At 53.0% G+C, this 15,303-nt stretch overlaps 1 protein-coding gene across 1 annotated transcript; it reads right to left on the minus strand.

Annotated features, from left to right (window-relative positions):
* Positions 1–6,677: 6,677 nt before the first annotated feature.
* Positions 6,678–11,849, minus strand: FOXA1 (forkhead box A1). Its single transcript, XM_030949509.1, has 2 exons — positions 11,529–11,849; positions 6,678–9,081 (listed from the first exon to the last, which is right to left on the minus strand). Exons 1-2 carry the CDS (start codon positions 11,598–11,600, stop codon positions 7,819–7,821), a joined length of 1,335 nt encoding a protein of 444 aa, XP_030805369.1. The 5' UTR covers positions 11,601–11,849; the 3' UTR covers positions 6,678–7,818.
* Between the last annotated feature and the right edge of the window lie 3,454 nt (positions 11,850–15,303).

Genomic DNA, 15,303 nt, shown 5'->3' on the forward strand with positions numbered 1-15,303 from the left:
CCTGGCAAAGCCCGAGCCCGCGACCCCCGCCCGCGGCCCAGCTGGCACGGGGCTGGGCTGCGCCGCGGAGGGAAAGGAGCGGCGGAACCCTCCGGGCCCGGGGCCGTCCCTGGAGGGAAATGTCAAGAACCTCCGAGCCCACTGCTGCCGGGTCGGTCGACGGAGGGGGAATGCGCAGTCAGACCACCAACATGCCTGGAGCCGTACAATCCGCCACTTAATACACTTCTGCAATTTAAACTTCGGGGGACCCCCTCCTTTCAAGCCGATTTGTGATATAGGTGTTTTCTCATTACACTCCTCCCCCCCCCTTTCCTTTGAAATGCACCCCCTCACCACCCTCCCGCTCCCTTTCTTCTGAGCCCTGCTCTCTAATTCTAGATGAGTATTACTTTGCTCTTTTCGTTGGCCAAGCACAATTGTGTTATTGGAGATAATGAATTCAATCCCCATCAAAGAGTATTAGGAGTGCCTTGGCCCTGTAGTGCCTTTTTTCAAACCGGGAATGAAAGGCAGAGAGAAAATTCTCTGGGTAGCCTCCGCGCTGGCAGCTTTTGAAGTGAAGGGAGGCGGGCATTGTTGTTCACATTTTTGTCCATACGGCAGAAGAAAGACCGGCGGCTTTTGATGAGAAGATGAGAACCGCCTCGTAAGTTGAGCAACAAGTTAGATGGCGAAGTCTTCCCGCTGCCTACTGCCTGTGGATAACATATGTCCCGCATTAATAGGGGCTCAAGGGAACAATTGCCCGGGGGGTGGGGTGGGGAGAGCTCTGCTCGGCACCGTCCAGCGGCTCCTTTTTTTCCCCGTCCTCTGGACACCGATGCCCCGATGGGAATGTTTTTAAGGGAGACCCGAAGGTATTCTCCCTGGCTCTTGGCTTGCTCGTGTCCACAGGGCCGAGACGGGCAAGCGGTATGCACCGATCACGGGCTCTGATGAGGGAGAAAAGGGGGACCTCTGTGAGATGTGCTGGGTCACCTCTGCTCGCCGTTTCGTTCTGCCAGGGCTCCTGGTGGCCGTGGTGTTAGGTCTGCTGCCATGTGTTTGGAGGGCATCCCCCCTTTCTAAACAAGAATCTGTATTATTAGTTTGCGGGGGGTTTGATGGGGGGAGTGGTTTTGGTTTTTGCCGGACTAAATGTCGGGTCGGGACTTGGTTTTGTCACTTGTTATTTCCTTTCTATTTCATATAAGTTAATGACATACCTGAGGTTGGTAAAGTATTTCCTCAGATAAAGCAACCAGGCAAGGAAAAGCAAGAGGTAAACCGTCTGTTGTTCATATCCGATAACCTTAGAACTAGAAAACTTGTTGCATACATTTGAATAAGTTCAGACATGCTCTTATTCCAATCTCCTGCCCCGCAGTTCAAAGATTCCCCGCCCCGCGGGCTTTATTATGCTAAAGAGGTCATTACTGAGAGTCACTATGGAGAGATCCCGGTTTGCAGAATGAGGCCCACCTCCTAGTTACCAACATGTTTACATTCTCTGTCGGTCATAAGCGGAGGAAATGTGTGTTAGCAACCCGCCGGGCAGGCTCGGGAAATAGAAGGAATAAAGGGGGAAATATATTTCAGCTATTGCGCAGTAGATGGCAAACGTAGATGATTAGGGAGCACTTAGAGCTATCGGGCACAAAGGCGGTGTTTGCTATAGACGTGACTGCTGGAGAGAGCCAGATCCCACTCCCGGGGCAGGCTGCCCTGCGCCTCGGTGCCCGGGCAGGCTCGGAGTGAAGTGAGAGTCCCCTGGAGCACTCCAGCACCTCCGTGCTCTGATAGCCTGGCGGAGAGAGGAATTACACGGGTCCCTCTCTCAGGGGCAGCTCCCGGAGCCCTCCCTTCACCGGAGCGGGCGCCAGCCCCGGGGGCACAGGGCACCTCCGCCTGACCGCTCCTGGCCAAGGGGCGACCCGACCGCGAAGGGGATGCCCCCGCTCCAGATCATAGAGGCGGCTTTTCTACCGGACAGCGGCGGACTCGACACTCTTTCACTGCCAAGCTGTGTGTGAACGGGCCCGATTTCGGAGGCACAAGTGCGGTCCCCAGAAACATGCCCACCTGGAAACCCCCGCTCCCCTCTATTCCCTCGGGCGACTCAGTGAAGGCAGGCGAGGGTCCCAAATCCTGAGCTAGGCTGAATCAAAAGAGGGCAACGCCGTCCGCTGGGCAAGGCTTGGGCTACCGAGACCGGGCGGGAGACCCGGACGGGCAGGGAGGTCAGTGGCATCCGCACCCCGCGCACACCGGGGTCCCGTCCCGCCCGCTGCCGTGTCGCCTCCGCGCCGCTGCAGAGCTTGCCCTGCTGCGGGGGACAGCCTGGGCGAGCGCAGGGCAGAGGGGAACTCAGCAACGCTCCGGTTCAGCGCGTGTTCCGCCTGCTGGCTGGAATAATAATAATAATAATAATAATAATAATAATAATAAATACCCTGTCTGCTGGTAGTTCACCCTTGGAATAACGAGCAGGTGTAGGAATATTTCATAGGAAAAATTAGATTACCAATTGCACAATAATAATATCAAAACAACTACGAACTTCCCCTAAAGGAACTCCCCTGAGCAAAGCCCATTCGAGCAATGCTACCGCAGCAGAGGCGCCATTCCAGAAAATGATCCTTTCTATGAACTCAAGTAAATGCAGGAGATTTAGGGTGAGGGGAAAGAGAGGACATCACATCTTTTTTCCCTTGTAGAGACAAATGGATTCTGCCATGAGGCTACATATGCCTTAAATCCTAATGACTGGAGACAAAGGTGAGCGCTGGCAGTTTGATCTGTCCAAAGTTCAAAGATCTGAAATCTCAATGAGTTTCTGTTTGAGGTGAAGGGGAGAAACAAACACCATGGCAAAGCTTGGGCCAGAAAGTTGCAAGGTTTGCAAGTGAAATGCGACGCTATTTACACTAATCTATCCTTAAGTGCTACTTTGTCACAATGGTCAGAATAATTATTAGAAAATAACCAGAGAGAACAAAGACAGGTTTTCTTCTTATCGCCTCCCGTTTTCCACTCTTCTCTTCCCCTAATTATTTTTTTCCCGCTGAAACAGACTTTTCGAAACTACAAATTGCAGAAAATGTACAAACTATTTCAAAAATATTATTAGTCTGCCTGCCTTTGCCAGAAGCTCAGAAAGCTGGCTTCGCATTAAGAAGGAAAAAAAGAGCCATTTTGCTGCACGACCCTTGACATGTAAATAATCAAACTAATTGCATTTTGATTTTAGCTATTAACCATTCTCCTATATTTCCCAAACAATATTGCAGCGTGGGAGTTTTGCAGGGACTTGCATTCATTACTCTGGTCACACTCTGTGCGCTATTGTGGTGTGATTTTTGCCTGGTCATTGTGTGTTATGTATATTTCCACTTGCCTCCCCTGGAAACAAATACATATTAATTATATGTATGTTAATATATACAATATATGCATCTGTATTCCTCTCGAGAGAATTTTATACCCCATGTTTATATGAGGATATTTTGCTTCTTCGTGAATTAAATTTATCACGAAAATGCACACGGAATCTATTTATTTATTAAGTCTCTGATTTTAAAATGTTATTTTCCGAGTGATTAAACACATATGCTCACAGATATATGCCTAGAATCCGTTTCATCAAAACAGGAAAGAAGCCATACAAGGTGGATTGTTATCGCAATCAGGTGTTTTATCTATAACATTTCTGTAAAAAACGGAGACAATTGCTCTTCTAAAGACTAGTTGGCGTTATAGCAAGGGAATTAATTTATTTCGTGTTTATGCTGACGGACCAATTTCAATACCTACTCAATCCATTTCAAAACAATTTTTGAAGCTATGCCAATGACTGAAGTGTTTTCTCGCACCGTTCTCTCACGATTTACTTATGGTTTATTGACACTAATAGGATTCAAATGAAAAACTGTTCGGCAATTTTTTTCTTTCTTTTTGTCTTTCAGTAGTCCCGAACATTTGGAATTATTCCTTCCAAATAATGTATATCCTCCGATTGCTTGCCGATGTAGATATCAGTGTTGTCCATTCACACCCAGGAAACAACCCAGCAGTTACTTGTTTTATTTCTCCCACTTGACTTGGGCGGCAGAAGTTGCTTTTATTCCACCGACTCTTCCCTTCTGCGAAGGGCAGGTGCTGCTCGCAGGTGCTCCAAGGAGATGCCACGGCTGGGGGGCTCAGGGGCATCGTGCCCTCTTGCCGGGGTCTTGGGACTGCCGGACCCGCGGCAGAGGAGGCTCCGCTGCGCCGGGGGACCCTTCCACGTCCCCTCGGCCCCGGCTGCAGCGGCCCCGCCGCGTCGCCTCGAGAGCCCCTGCCCCGCCGGCGCGCCCAGCATCTCCCTCTCGTCCCGGGCCGGGGGCCTCCTCACCGCCCAAACTCCGCGTAAATCTTTAGAGAGATCCCCCGCCGCCCCGATTTACTCCCCGCTTGTATTTAATGACGCTAAATGAGCCGTTTTCGCTCCCCCGCACGTGGCTGGTCGGAGGTAATTTGCCGAACAGCAAAAGACGAAGTTCCCCTATAAATTGAGGTGTCCGTCGGAGCCTGGAACCTGAAGCCTGGCGGGCTCCCGCTTTGCCTCTGTCCCGGACGCGGGGCTAAGACACCATCTCTGACAGGAGCAAAAGCCCCGCACCCGCCAGTTCCTTCCCTTCTAGCACAGAGCGACCGGTCCGGCTGGAAGGAGACGCTCGCAAACTCCTCTCTACACATTGTGGGGCGGGGGGATGCACCCTCTTCTCGTGGATTCCATTTTTAGCTTATATTTGCCCTCTGGCTGGGGATTCCCTGAGCACAGGATTAAAGCAGCAGCAGCAGGGCAGCTAGGAGCGAAACGTAAAACGGGACTCCTCGCCCTGCTGTTGATTTCCAAGTCTTAAAACTGATCACAGAATGCTGCGTACTTTGAGCCGGGGACCCGCGTTTTTAACATGAGCTACATCCCTGTCTTGTCAGTGGCTCGTTCCCCACCGCAGACACAATTTGCCTACGAGAAGAAAGGGGAGGAATATAATCTTGATGGCGGGTGGCGAAAGGGCGCACGCTGCATCCGTGACAGGCTCCGCTCCTTATCTCTGAGAGGTTTGGAGCCGCGTCGGTCCGCTTAAACCCTTTTATTACACACGCCCCAAATATTTCCATTACACACGGTCTGTGCTCCTCAGCTGATATGTGAAACTTGCTGCCTTATCGCTGTCAGTCGATTGATATTTTCCGTGTATAAGCCCAAGGCATTAAATCAATGTCTCCACTCTGCAATGGCATATTCTCTATAGACTAGTCTGTGGGAGACAAGTGAAGTCCTGCTGAAAATTGGCTTCGTCCTGTCTCGATTCTCACGAAGCTCCTCTTGGCAGAAGAAGCGGGGCTTTAAATAGGATCCGCCTGCCCAGACCCGGTGCCGAGCAGCCCCGAGCTGCCCCTGGCTGCGGGGGGTCTGTTGATGTTTGCCATTTCGGGACATTCAGAAGCGAAGGTGCCACACAGTCGGGCCATGGGGTAACCGGCCGCACACGGCGACCGGGACAGAACCCCCTCCCCCCCGCTGCAGGACTCGCACTCGGCAGGCGGAGGAGGACCTGCGGTGAATGCCCGCCCGACCAAGAGCACCCGCACAGCACGGCGCGGGAGACAGCTCCGTGCCACCCGGAGAGCCGTGCGCGCATCTCCGAGCGGGATCACCGCGGATACGGCCACACTTGCAAAGGAGAGGAGCTCTCCCAAGATTTTTTTCCCTCCCGTTTTTAGCTGGGTAGTAGTGTTGGAGGAATGTAGCGACATTTCTGGGACGCTGGCTTGGCTTTTCTTTTCTAAGCCGAACCTTAATTTAGTTTGTCGCTGCTGTCCCTAACCAGTCAGGGTGCAATTATGTGACAATGACGAGAATTACACAGCTCTTTTATCTGGCGGCCGTGCACGAACAGGGCTCGGCACAGCGAAATCCGTTCACACTTAAACTCCCCTCCCCCGACAAAGTCTATTGCTGGGGACCAGAGCTCTCCAGCGCGGCTGCTGGTGTCGTTCCGACGGACGGTTCCGAGCCGGAACTACAAGGCGGGATCTGGGCCTTTCCAGCGGCCGTGGAGCCGCTCTGGGAATGCTCCCCGTGGGCGTCGTCCCGTCCGGCGGAGAAACGCCGAGCCCGGCTGCCGCCGCCCCGGCAGCCCTGGCCGCAAAACCCCCAGGAGCTTACACCGCCTCGGCTGGCTTTTTCCTGCCATCCCTCAACATACCCCAGAACCGTGAATTAGGGGAAAAAGTTAAATTAAAATGAAATAGAGGACATTACCACACACTCAGCTTCACAGGCCGGTGGCATCGCAGCGCCCCACAAGCATACCCTGTGGGAGCGTTCCCCACCTTCCCTCTGCACAAGCCTGGCCGTACAAATCTTTTCTCTCCACATCCACGCTTAAGCACCACGTTTTGATTTTCTTGCACACGGCTCCGTCATCCATAAACCGCCCCAGAAATTTTGTAAGAAAATAGCAGAAGTATTTAATTGATAACATTTGATTTATTTAAAGTCCTTAACTGCAAATGATCAAAAACATACTTCACGCATTAAATTCTCAGTTATCGTTTTAAATCAAAATATTTTTTTTCAATTACAATCACATTTATAAAATTAACAAAATTTCTTAAATTCACGTGTAATTATTTTTTACGGTCATTTAAAGCAATTTCCAGCTGTAAAGAAAGAAAACAATATAAACCATGCAATAAATTAAGAACATTGAAACAGCGAACAGGAATAATAATAAAACCCGTCTGGCTATGCTAACACCGTGTAAAACTGTGGAAAGTGCAATAACACTGGATGAAATAAGCTAACGATGGCGATAATTAAACGGTCACAAAAAAAATTTATTAGACAAGTTTGAAAAGGGGAGAGAGACAGAGCTGTCCTCTTTTCCTTGCATCAGTGTAGTAGTCAATGTTTCCTAGGGGAGGGGGAAAATAACCTGGTTATAGATACACAGTTCTAGCTGGTACACAACGAATACACTTAAATTAAATAAGTATGTCATCCACATGTTGATGAGAGTTCCTGATGAACTAGAATCTTCAGTAACAGATGGGAAGGAAAAAAAAATCCAACTGGCTGTGACCTCTTGTGACTTTATATTACATCCCAAAACAGGTAACACTTGGAAAAAGATAAGGGTCGCATCCTGCACTCCAAAGCTCCAGTTGGTCCCCTCGGGAGTGCAGGATCCGGCCCGCAGCAGGGTTTTATGTGGGTTGTAGTAGCCGAAAGTTTATTTTGCAAGTATCAAAAGGATGATCCGAGAAAGTAAATAGTTCTCTTGTTGCTTAGAGATTCTCTTAGTGTTTTGCTACTTCACAGCAGTATTGTCCTTCAAAGCCTTTTTAATTAAAAAAAAGTCTTAAATGTCTACTCGCTTCTTCATCTCCGTATTGTTAAAGTATTGCCACATACCTGTAAACTTACATGAGATTATAGAACACATAAGGGAGGGAGACGAGGGGGCGGAAAGCACAAACAAGTAGTTTACACGCTCAACATTTTTTTCTTCTTTTTAATAACACCCTGCATAGGCTGGGGAGGTCTCCGGGGAGAGGGGCTGGGCGGCAGGGGCCGGAGGGAGTATGTACAAGCGGGACGCGGCCGGCTTTGCAGGAGGTCGTGGTGGATCATAACAACACACAACGCGTTGCGAGACAATTAAAAAGTAACAGTCCTTTGCACGCAGCGTGCGGAAACACCTTGGTCTGTCTCAGAGAAAGCGGGGAGAGAAGCCAGGAAGGGGAGGAGGGGTCTCGGCCCCGGCGGCGGGGGTTGCACAGCTAGGAGGTGTTTAGCACGGGTCTGGAATACACACCTTGGTAGTAGGAGGGCTCTAGGGCCGAGGGCTCGATGCTGCTCCGGCCAGCCATGGAGGCGCTGCCAAGGGGCAGCCCGCCAGGGATGCTGGCCCCGTAAGAAGAATATTGCAGTGCCTGCTCGTAGGCTTTGAAGTCCAGCTTGTGCTGCTGCTCCGAGGAGGACATAAGGTTGTTGATGGAAAATGGGTGGTTGAAGGAGTAGTGGGGATCACCCTTGAGGTGGAGCTGGGGTTCGTGGGCTAATGAATGAGGGGGGTGTGGGACAGAGGCCAAGGTGGGCACAGAGCTGATGGTGGAGGAGGCGGCCGAGGCCGAGGTCTTTAGCTCCGTGCTTGATCCACTGTGGTCCATAGACTGAGGGCTGGTCGACGGGTTGGAGCTGGAGAGAGAGGTGGCCGTATCCATCTGCGCAGGTTTGTTGTGGCCTCTGTGCAGGGGGGAGTTGGAGCTTGAATTAGAGGTCCCGGCCTGATCTTTCCTGCCCTCCTGGGTGGCTTTACTGTTCGCCGGCTTCTCGCACTTGAAGCGCTTTTGCCGGCGGAGGTAACAGCCGTTTTCAAACATGTTGCCGGAGTCGGGGTGCAGGGTCCAATAGGAGCCTTTGCCGGGCTTGTCGGGGGACCGGGCCACCTTGACGAAACAGTCATTGAAAGAGAGCGAGTGGCGGATGCTGTTCTGCCAGCGCTGCTGGTTCTGTCGGTAGTAGGGGAAAAGGTCCATGATCCACTGGTAGATCTCACTCAGCGTCAGCATCTTGCTGGGTGCCTGCTGGATAGCCATGGTGATGAGGGAGATGTAGGAGTAGGGCGGCTTGGCGTGGGGGTAGGTCCGCTTGAAGGACTTAGCGTCCCGTGTCCTGCCGAGGTTGGACTGGGTGTAGGCCATGGGGCTCATGCAGGGGTTCATGCCGCCATAGGGGCTCAGCCCGTTCATGGGGGCCGGCTGGGCAGACATGGCGTTGATGCCACCGGGGCTCAGCGCCGTGCCCATGGCGGCCACGCCGGCCGGCATGCCGTTCACGGGCCCCGCCGAGCCTGCCGGCATGCCGGCCACGGCGCCGGGGCTCAGCCCAGCCCCCAGGCCCGTGTTGGCGTAGGACATATTGAAGGAGCTGGAGGTCATGTTGCCGCTTGTCGTCATGGTGTTCATGGTCATGTAGGTGTTCATGGTGTTCATGGAGCCCAGCCCCGAGTTCATGTTGCTCACGGGCACCGAGGAATAGGCCTAGGGCAGCGAGACAAAGAGACGGAGTTAGAGAGGAGAGAGGTGTGGCAGGACCCCGTAGGGGCCGGATCCTCCCGCCTGGCCCAGCCAGCCGTGCGAACGTCCTGCTGCGGGACGCCGGCCGCTTCCCCGACACCAGGGAAAAAGCTTCCCCGAAGCCGCACGAAAAGGCAGCTGCTTCCAGGAAAAGGTCTATTTCATATCTCTATACATTTGTAAATAAGCACGGAGCGGGGGTGCTCTCTCCGGACGCACTGCCGGTTTACCGGCGTGTCGCAGCTTGCGCGGGCTGCACCGGGAGCAGCGGGGCACACGGACCGACCGCCTTCCCCGAGCCGCTCCAAGCCCTCGCGGAGCCGGGCTGCGGGCTCAGACTGCCCCGACAGGACGTGTTCTCTCCGGCGCATTCCCGTATTTTGTTGTTTAGGCGTCCTGTCTCGCTAGTTAAATACTTAAACTCATCAGAGTACTGAAATGGGTGGGCGTACACTGTTTGCGCCAAGGAGAAAGACTGCTTGTATTTTCTGAGAAAAATCTCACGCATGTCTCCCTTCCCGCAATAATTTAAATTTCTTTTTTAAGAAACATACAAGATGCAATAATGTCTTGTTGCAAAATAGTTTTAAAAACCCTCACCCAAACCAAACAGGTCTTGTCGGCCTGCTTTATCTGTGGAAAGCTTCCCCCTCTCTATATTTTCTATCAAAACAGGTCTAAATTAAAGTTAAAAAAAAAAAAATCAATCAACCAACCAATCAAACACCAGAACTTTCCCAAAGTATGAAAGCTTGAACTTCTCCTCTCTGAGATTTACTACAATTGCACGACGTGGAAAAAAATTGAAGCATCCTAACATATAATACAAGTCTTAAAAAAGGCAGAGCCGGAGAGCTTGAATTTATGCTTTCCACTACGGATTCTGATTTAACAGGAGAGAGAACGACGTCCCCAGTTTACTCGAACTACGGCTAATATGGCTAAGAAAAGCAGGTTTAAGCAACGGTTAAATATTTAAAACTCATTTCTGATCCCCACAAATTTCACGAACTTATAAACGCACTTTTGATTTAGAGGATCACATTAATTATTTGACATGGTAGAACGCGGCTGGGTTTCCCACGTTGCATTCTTGCAGTTATTCAAATTAAATGGCAAGAGGTGAGGAAAGATTGAAGTTTAAAAAAATAGTAAAAGCGAAGTTCCCTTAACTTTATGTTTGTGGACAATGCTTATAAGCGAGGAAAAATGAGTCTGGAAACGACACATAATTAGGATGACCCTTGTTTGCCCTTAGCCGACTTTCCTTTATTAAAGGAGATGCCAGCCGGGTGACACGTATCTGCCTCTGTCCGCGTGGCCCTATGGGCGCGTGTGCCAGCTTCGGGTGCGGGACGAGGCGTGGGGACTGCGGAGCCGTGTGTCCGGGTGTGCTGATGCAATGCCCGGGAGCGCACACCCAGGTGCCCGCCTCGCTGCCGCACTTCCTCAAAACGGCTCCTTCCAGGGCGGGAATCCGCGGTGCTGCTGGCCGTGCTGCTGGGCTCTGGCCGTGCTGCTGGGCTCTGGCTTCTCCGGGACCCCCGCTGCAGAGCCTCAGCGGCACAGCGCGGACCCCAGGCCCCGCAGGGCCGAGGCGCGCCGGGGGCAGGCTCCGGGCTCTGCCGCGGCCCTCTCCTCCGCCGCAGCTGCGGGCGCTTGGGCCGGTTCTCCTCCGCCTTATGGACGGCGCTGTCAAACGGGTGCGGGGGGCGGAAGCGCCCGCCGCGGTCCGGACCGGGTCCGGGCGGGGGGCGGCGGGCCTGGGTGCGGGCCCCCTCCGGGCCCGGCTCTCGGCAGCGCCACCAGCCGGCCCGCGGCAGCAGCGCACGCCTTGGGTAGCCCGTCCGCAAAGTACGGACAAACGGCTGGTCTTCCCCCTGCTTTCCTCTCCCCCGGCCTTAACAGGTGAGGGCCCGCTGCTGGCGAGTAGAGAGGCCGGAGGTCCTGCCGAGAAGCTCGGGGAAGGCGCTGCCCCCGACCAGGACGCGCTGGCGTCCGTCTCCCTCGGCCCCTGCCATCTGCCGGGAAGGAGGCGGGTGCCGGCGGCGCGGCGAGTGCTCTGCCCCGAGCCAAGAGTTTACGGGGTGCTTTTGTGCCCGCCGCGAGAGAAGATTACGCCTCTTAGATGAGATCAAGGGCTGCCCCCGGCCCCCCGGCCCTCCTGGCGGGCTCGCAGCCGCCCCGAGTCTTCCCCAAACGCCTCCAGGGCTCCTGGAAGCTATGTTTTCCTTGGGGAAGCCAAGCCAGTTTCGGCGCCGGAGGGAGGGGGAGGTACGTTTGCGTTGGCAGGATCTGGACTGCAAACCGATTCCTCCGATTGCTGCCCCCTCCAGACCCCTAGTCACCCCCAGGTCCTCCCCTCCCCTGCACAGGGGCAGCAGCGAAGCCAGACCCTGGGATTTACTCACCTCCTGAGTGTCGGCGTAGTAGCTGTTCCAGTCGCTGGTTTCATGCCCTTCCATTTTCACAGTCCCTAACATTATGGAGCCAACCTGCCCGGTGTAACCATCCAGCCTTCTTGCAAGCGAGTGACGGGCAGTAGGAAAAGAGCCCGAAAGCCCGACCTAGCAGGAAGCCAGCTCTCAGGAGGGGCGGGAGGTGCTGAATTCTGCTCTATAACCAGCCAAAAAGGAGGCAGGGAGCGGTGTGGGGCGAGACAGTTGAGAAAGTGAGGAAGTGCGGCTGGGATGTGAGTGGAGTTGAGCTGATGTGGATCTTACGTCGCAGAAGTACCCACCTCCTCCTCCTCCTCTCCCCATTTGTCCGCCGCACAAAGGCGTTCGCACCTACAAAGCCGGAGATGCACCTGCAAACAAGGCAGTCCCCCTCGCCTGCAACTCCCCCCGGGGCGGCACTTTATTTGCAAAGCTGCGTAATTGGTTTAAGCTTGTGGGGAAAGAAGGAGAGACAGAGGTGGGAGAGGGGGACAGAGCGGGGCGGGGGGCGGGACGGGATGGGACGGGGAACGGGCACGACCACCCTTTCAGGTGGACAGGACAAATGCTAGGAGGGATAGGGGGAAATGAAATGAGGCAGATGAAGGAAGGGCAGCCCCCTCTATTTGAAGAGAACGCAAAAGGCCATCTAGCCTCAAACCCCTGAGATTAGAGGCAATATTTACTAAAGGCCGGTAGATGCTCCTTTAACTTGATGGCCGGGACGTGCTTCAAAGTCCCGAGTGCTGAAGTCCGCAGGTTCCCCCCTCTCCCGCCCGTCACTCCACAGCTGGTTACCGCGTAGGTCCCTCCAGGCCCTGCCGCGGCGCCCCACGTTCCCATCGCCCTCGGGGCAGGGGATCGGGTTGGGCGCTCCGGGCTGCGAGCAGGAGGCTCGGCTCCGCTCTCCCCAAAGCCCTCCCAATCCTCCCCCTACCACAACTCCCCCTTCCTCTGGGCTAAACTAGCCCTTCAAACGGGGTGTCGTCCTATGTAGATGGTGATAATGATATTGCTTTTTCGGGTGCCTTATGCTCAGAAACCGTGCGAGTCACCGTGGTGAAACATAATACTACAGGTTCCCAATAAATACGGACAGAGGCCTGAATGCGGATCCACTGATATTAACCTCCACTTGGCAAACATCAGGTGAGTCACTAGAACCATTTTATATCTTTACTGTGGAAAGCCTTCAGCCCAGAAGGCTCATTTGGAAGCTTTCTCTGATGCCAGAAGCCCAGGAGACGCAATAATAGGTAGCGAGTAATCTCATTTCCAACTTCTTGCTTATTGACCTGATTTCTCACAACGAACAGAGAAGGAGGATTCTACACAGGCTGGTAAAAGGTAAAAAACACCGATAAAACAAACTGACATTGGAAAAAGCTTTTTATTATTATGGAAGGAATCTCTCAGTCTTTGCAGAGGGATCAAACATTTTCTGTCCTGTCCGGCTCTTCGAGCCTATGTCAACACCACGGACTTTTCTTAGGTTTCTCTATCCTATCCCTTGTGAGTTCGTTCCCACCTAACTACTAGAGCTTTTATCACCTGATACTAGAAAACAAAAACCAAAAAGTCAAAACAAAACAAAGCAAAAAATCTACATCACCAACCAGCAGCTAATAACCCTTCCTCCCCAAACCCAAACAACTTTTCCAACAGTGGGAATTTGAAGGGGAAATAAAGCTTCTTGGGATTTTGAAAAAGGCTTGCACATCATAACACACAAACTATAATGCACACCTGGGTCTGAATTTCAGCGTGATGTGTTTATCCTTCAGCATGGCCACAGTTGTTTCCACAGTGATTTGTTCTCGGGTGATCTGTGGAAATGTCACCGCCACAAACAGGCTTTTAAAGTTTCTTATAGAGACACGGGATTCAAATTACGAGATACAGCATATCTTTGCCACGACAAATATGTTTTAACTTGTTCTCTAAATGCATTTTCTCTTACCCCTTTCTTTGTTCTTTCTCTCCTTTTTTTTTTTTTTTTTTAGTTTTTCTATTTTTTTATCTGGCAACAGAATTAAGTCAAATCCTCAAAACAAATAAAACCCTGGAATCAGCAGAGGAGAACAACATATGAAAATATGTCTTGAAGGAAATAAAATATATAAAAGCACTGGATTAAACTCCTGCTTTCTCAAATTGTCAAACTATACCCACGGAAATTGGGACAAACCCCAGTGGAATCTCTAAGAAATATTAGAATTGCGGTCTTCATGTGTGCACCCTTCCTCTTTTCCTAATGGAAGCGGTGTATATGTCTGAAAACAGACCCTTCGGTGGTGGCTTGCCCATTTTAGTGTTTGAGGTCTGCAGAGTATGGTTCCCCTCTAGCAGCACAGCCGCATGCGGGGATGCTGGCAGGAGTGCAGCTGCCCCAGAGACCCCGCTGTCGGCACCCCCCCGGTGGGTGACCTCGGGGCGGTGCTGCCTCGCTTTCCAGAGCCCAGCCCCGCGGGAGCAACACCCGACGGGACGCCGGGCAGCCCATGCTGGGTCACTCTGTACCTGGAAAAAAGGGCAGGCACAAAGCCGGCCACGCTCATCGGATGCTGCTACAAACCACGGAGGCGTTTCACCGGGCGGAGCAAACGTGGAGCCGGCAAAGCCGCCCTGCGGGCCGGCCGCCCCCAGGCCGCCCCGGCTGGGATGTCCGCTGCCCGGGAGGGGAGGGGAGCCGTGGATTGTGCAAAGCCTCAGCGCCTCCTGTTGTCCGGCTGCGGGCTTAGCTCCCTCCTGAGGCTGCTCCCAGAGGTGAGAGCACAGGCAGGATCTTCTCTTAATCTGCTTAGAGCCTCTCGATTTGATGTATAATAAGCAAGCCCTAGTCAGAGCCAGCCGCTGATGGAAATTCTCTTCAGTCTGGTTGCTGTGGTGCAGCCCTGGTGGAGAAAATCCTCCCTTAAGTCCAGAAGAGGGTCAGGACGCCTCTGCCCAGGCCACAGGAAAAAGCGGGTATTTTGGTAGCTGCCCTTGCCCTGCACTTGAGCTTTTATGTAGTGAAGCCCTATGTAGGATGCTCTGCGAGTCCAGCGGGATTTATCAGTATCCTTTGCAGCAGGCTCAGCAGAGAAGCACTCTCCTAGGATGCGGGACGCTGTGTAGTACCCAGGAGCTCTCCAGCCGCGCCTAGCTGATGGGGTTTTCAGGAGTCAGGTTAGTAGCACTGGCCCCAATTACACAGCACCTTTCCCCAGCTCTGGTTCGAGTAGCACCAGTTTCTGTACACTTTTTGTTTGTTTCTTTCTTCTTTTTTTTTCTTTCTTTGATTTTTACATTTTTTTTTTCAGGGCGAGCTTTTAGTGCAACCTGGAGAAAGTGCAGGCTGAGGTGAGCTCTGCTTTACTCGGCTAAATGGGATCAGGGTCTTAGCTCTTAGCTCTTTGTTCCACCAGTGTACTCTGCCAAGGGTGCAAACATAAAACCTGACCTAAAAATACGGAGATAAGTGTGTGGAGCTGGGGCAGGACTTCCAGGGGAGACCGTGTTACCAGCACTGTCAGGAAGAGCTGGGCCCCGCAAATGCCACTCAGCAAGCGTCTGGGTTTTGGGAATCTCGTCGCCTTCTGGACGGGCCGAGTGGCCTCGCCCCTGGGAAGGGGCTTCCCGCAGCTGCTCGAGGACCGGAGCTGGCCCCGGCGCGGCGCTGCCCACGGGGTCGGAGCTCCTTGGCGCCCAGCGCCGCCCGGGAGCGCCGCCCGCAGGCTCTCTCCCACGCCTGGGCCGGTGCAAGCGG

This window comes from Camarhynchus parvulus, chromosome 5 (assembly GCF_901933205.1).
Source record: "Camarhynchus parvulus chromosome 5, STF_HiC, whole genome shotgun sequence".
NCBI lineage: Eukaryota > Metazoa > Chordata > Aves > Passeriformes > Thraupidae > Camarhynchus > Camarhynchus parvulus.

Excerpts from the sequence above, each read along its gene's own strand:
- FOXA1 (XM_030949509.1), bottom strand. The coding sequence starts at position 11,600 with ATGTTAGGGACTGTGAAAATGGAAGGGCATGAAACCAGCGACTGGAAC. Across the intron at positions 9,082-11,528 it reads ACTACGCCGACACTCAGGAG|GCCTATTCCTCGGTGCCCGT; the intron begins GTGAGTAAATCC and ends TCGCTGCCCTAG.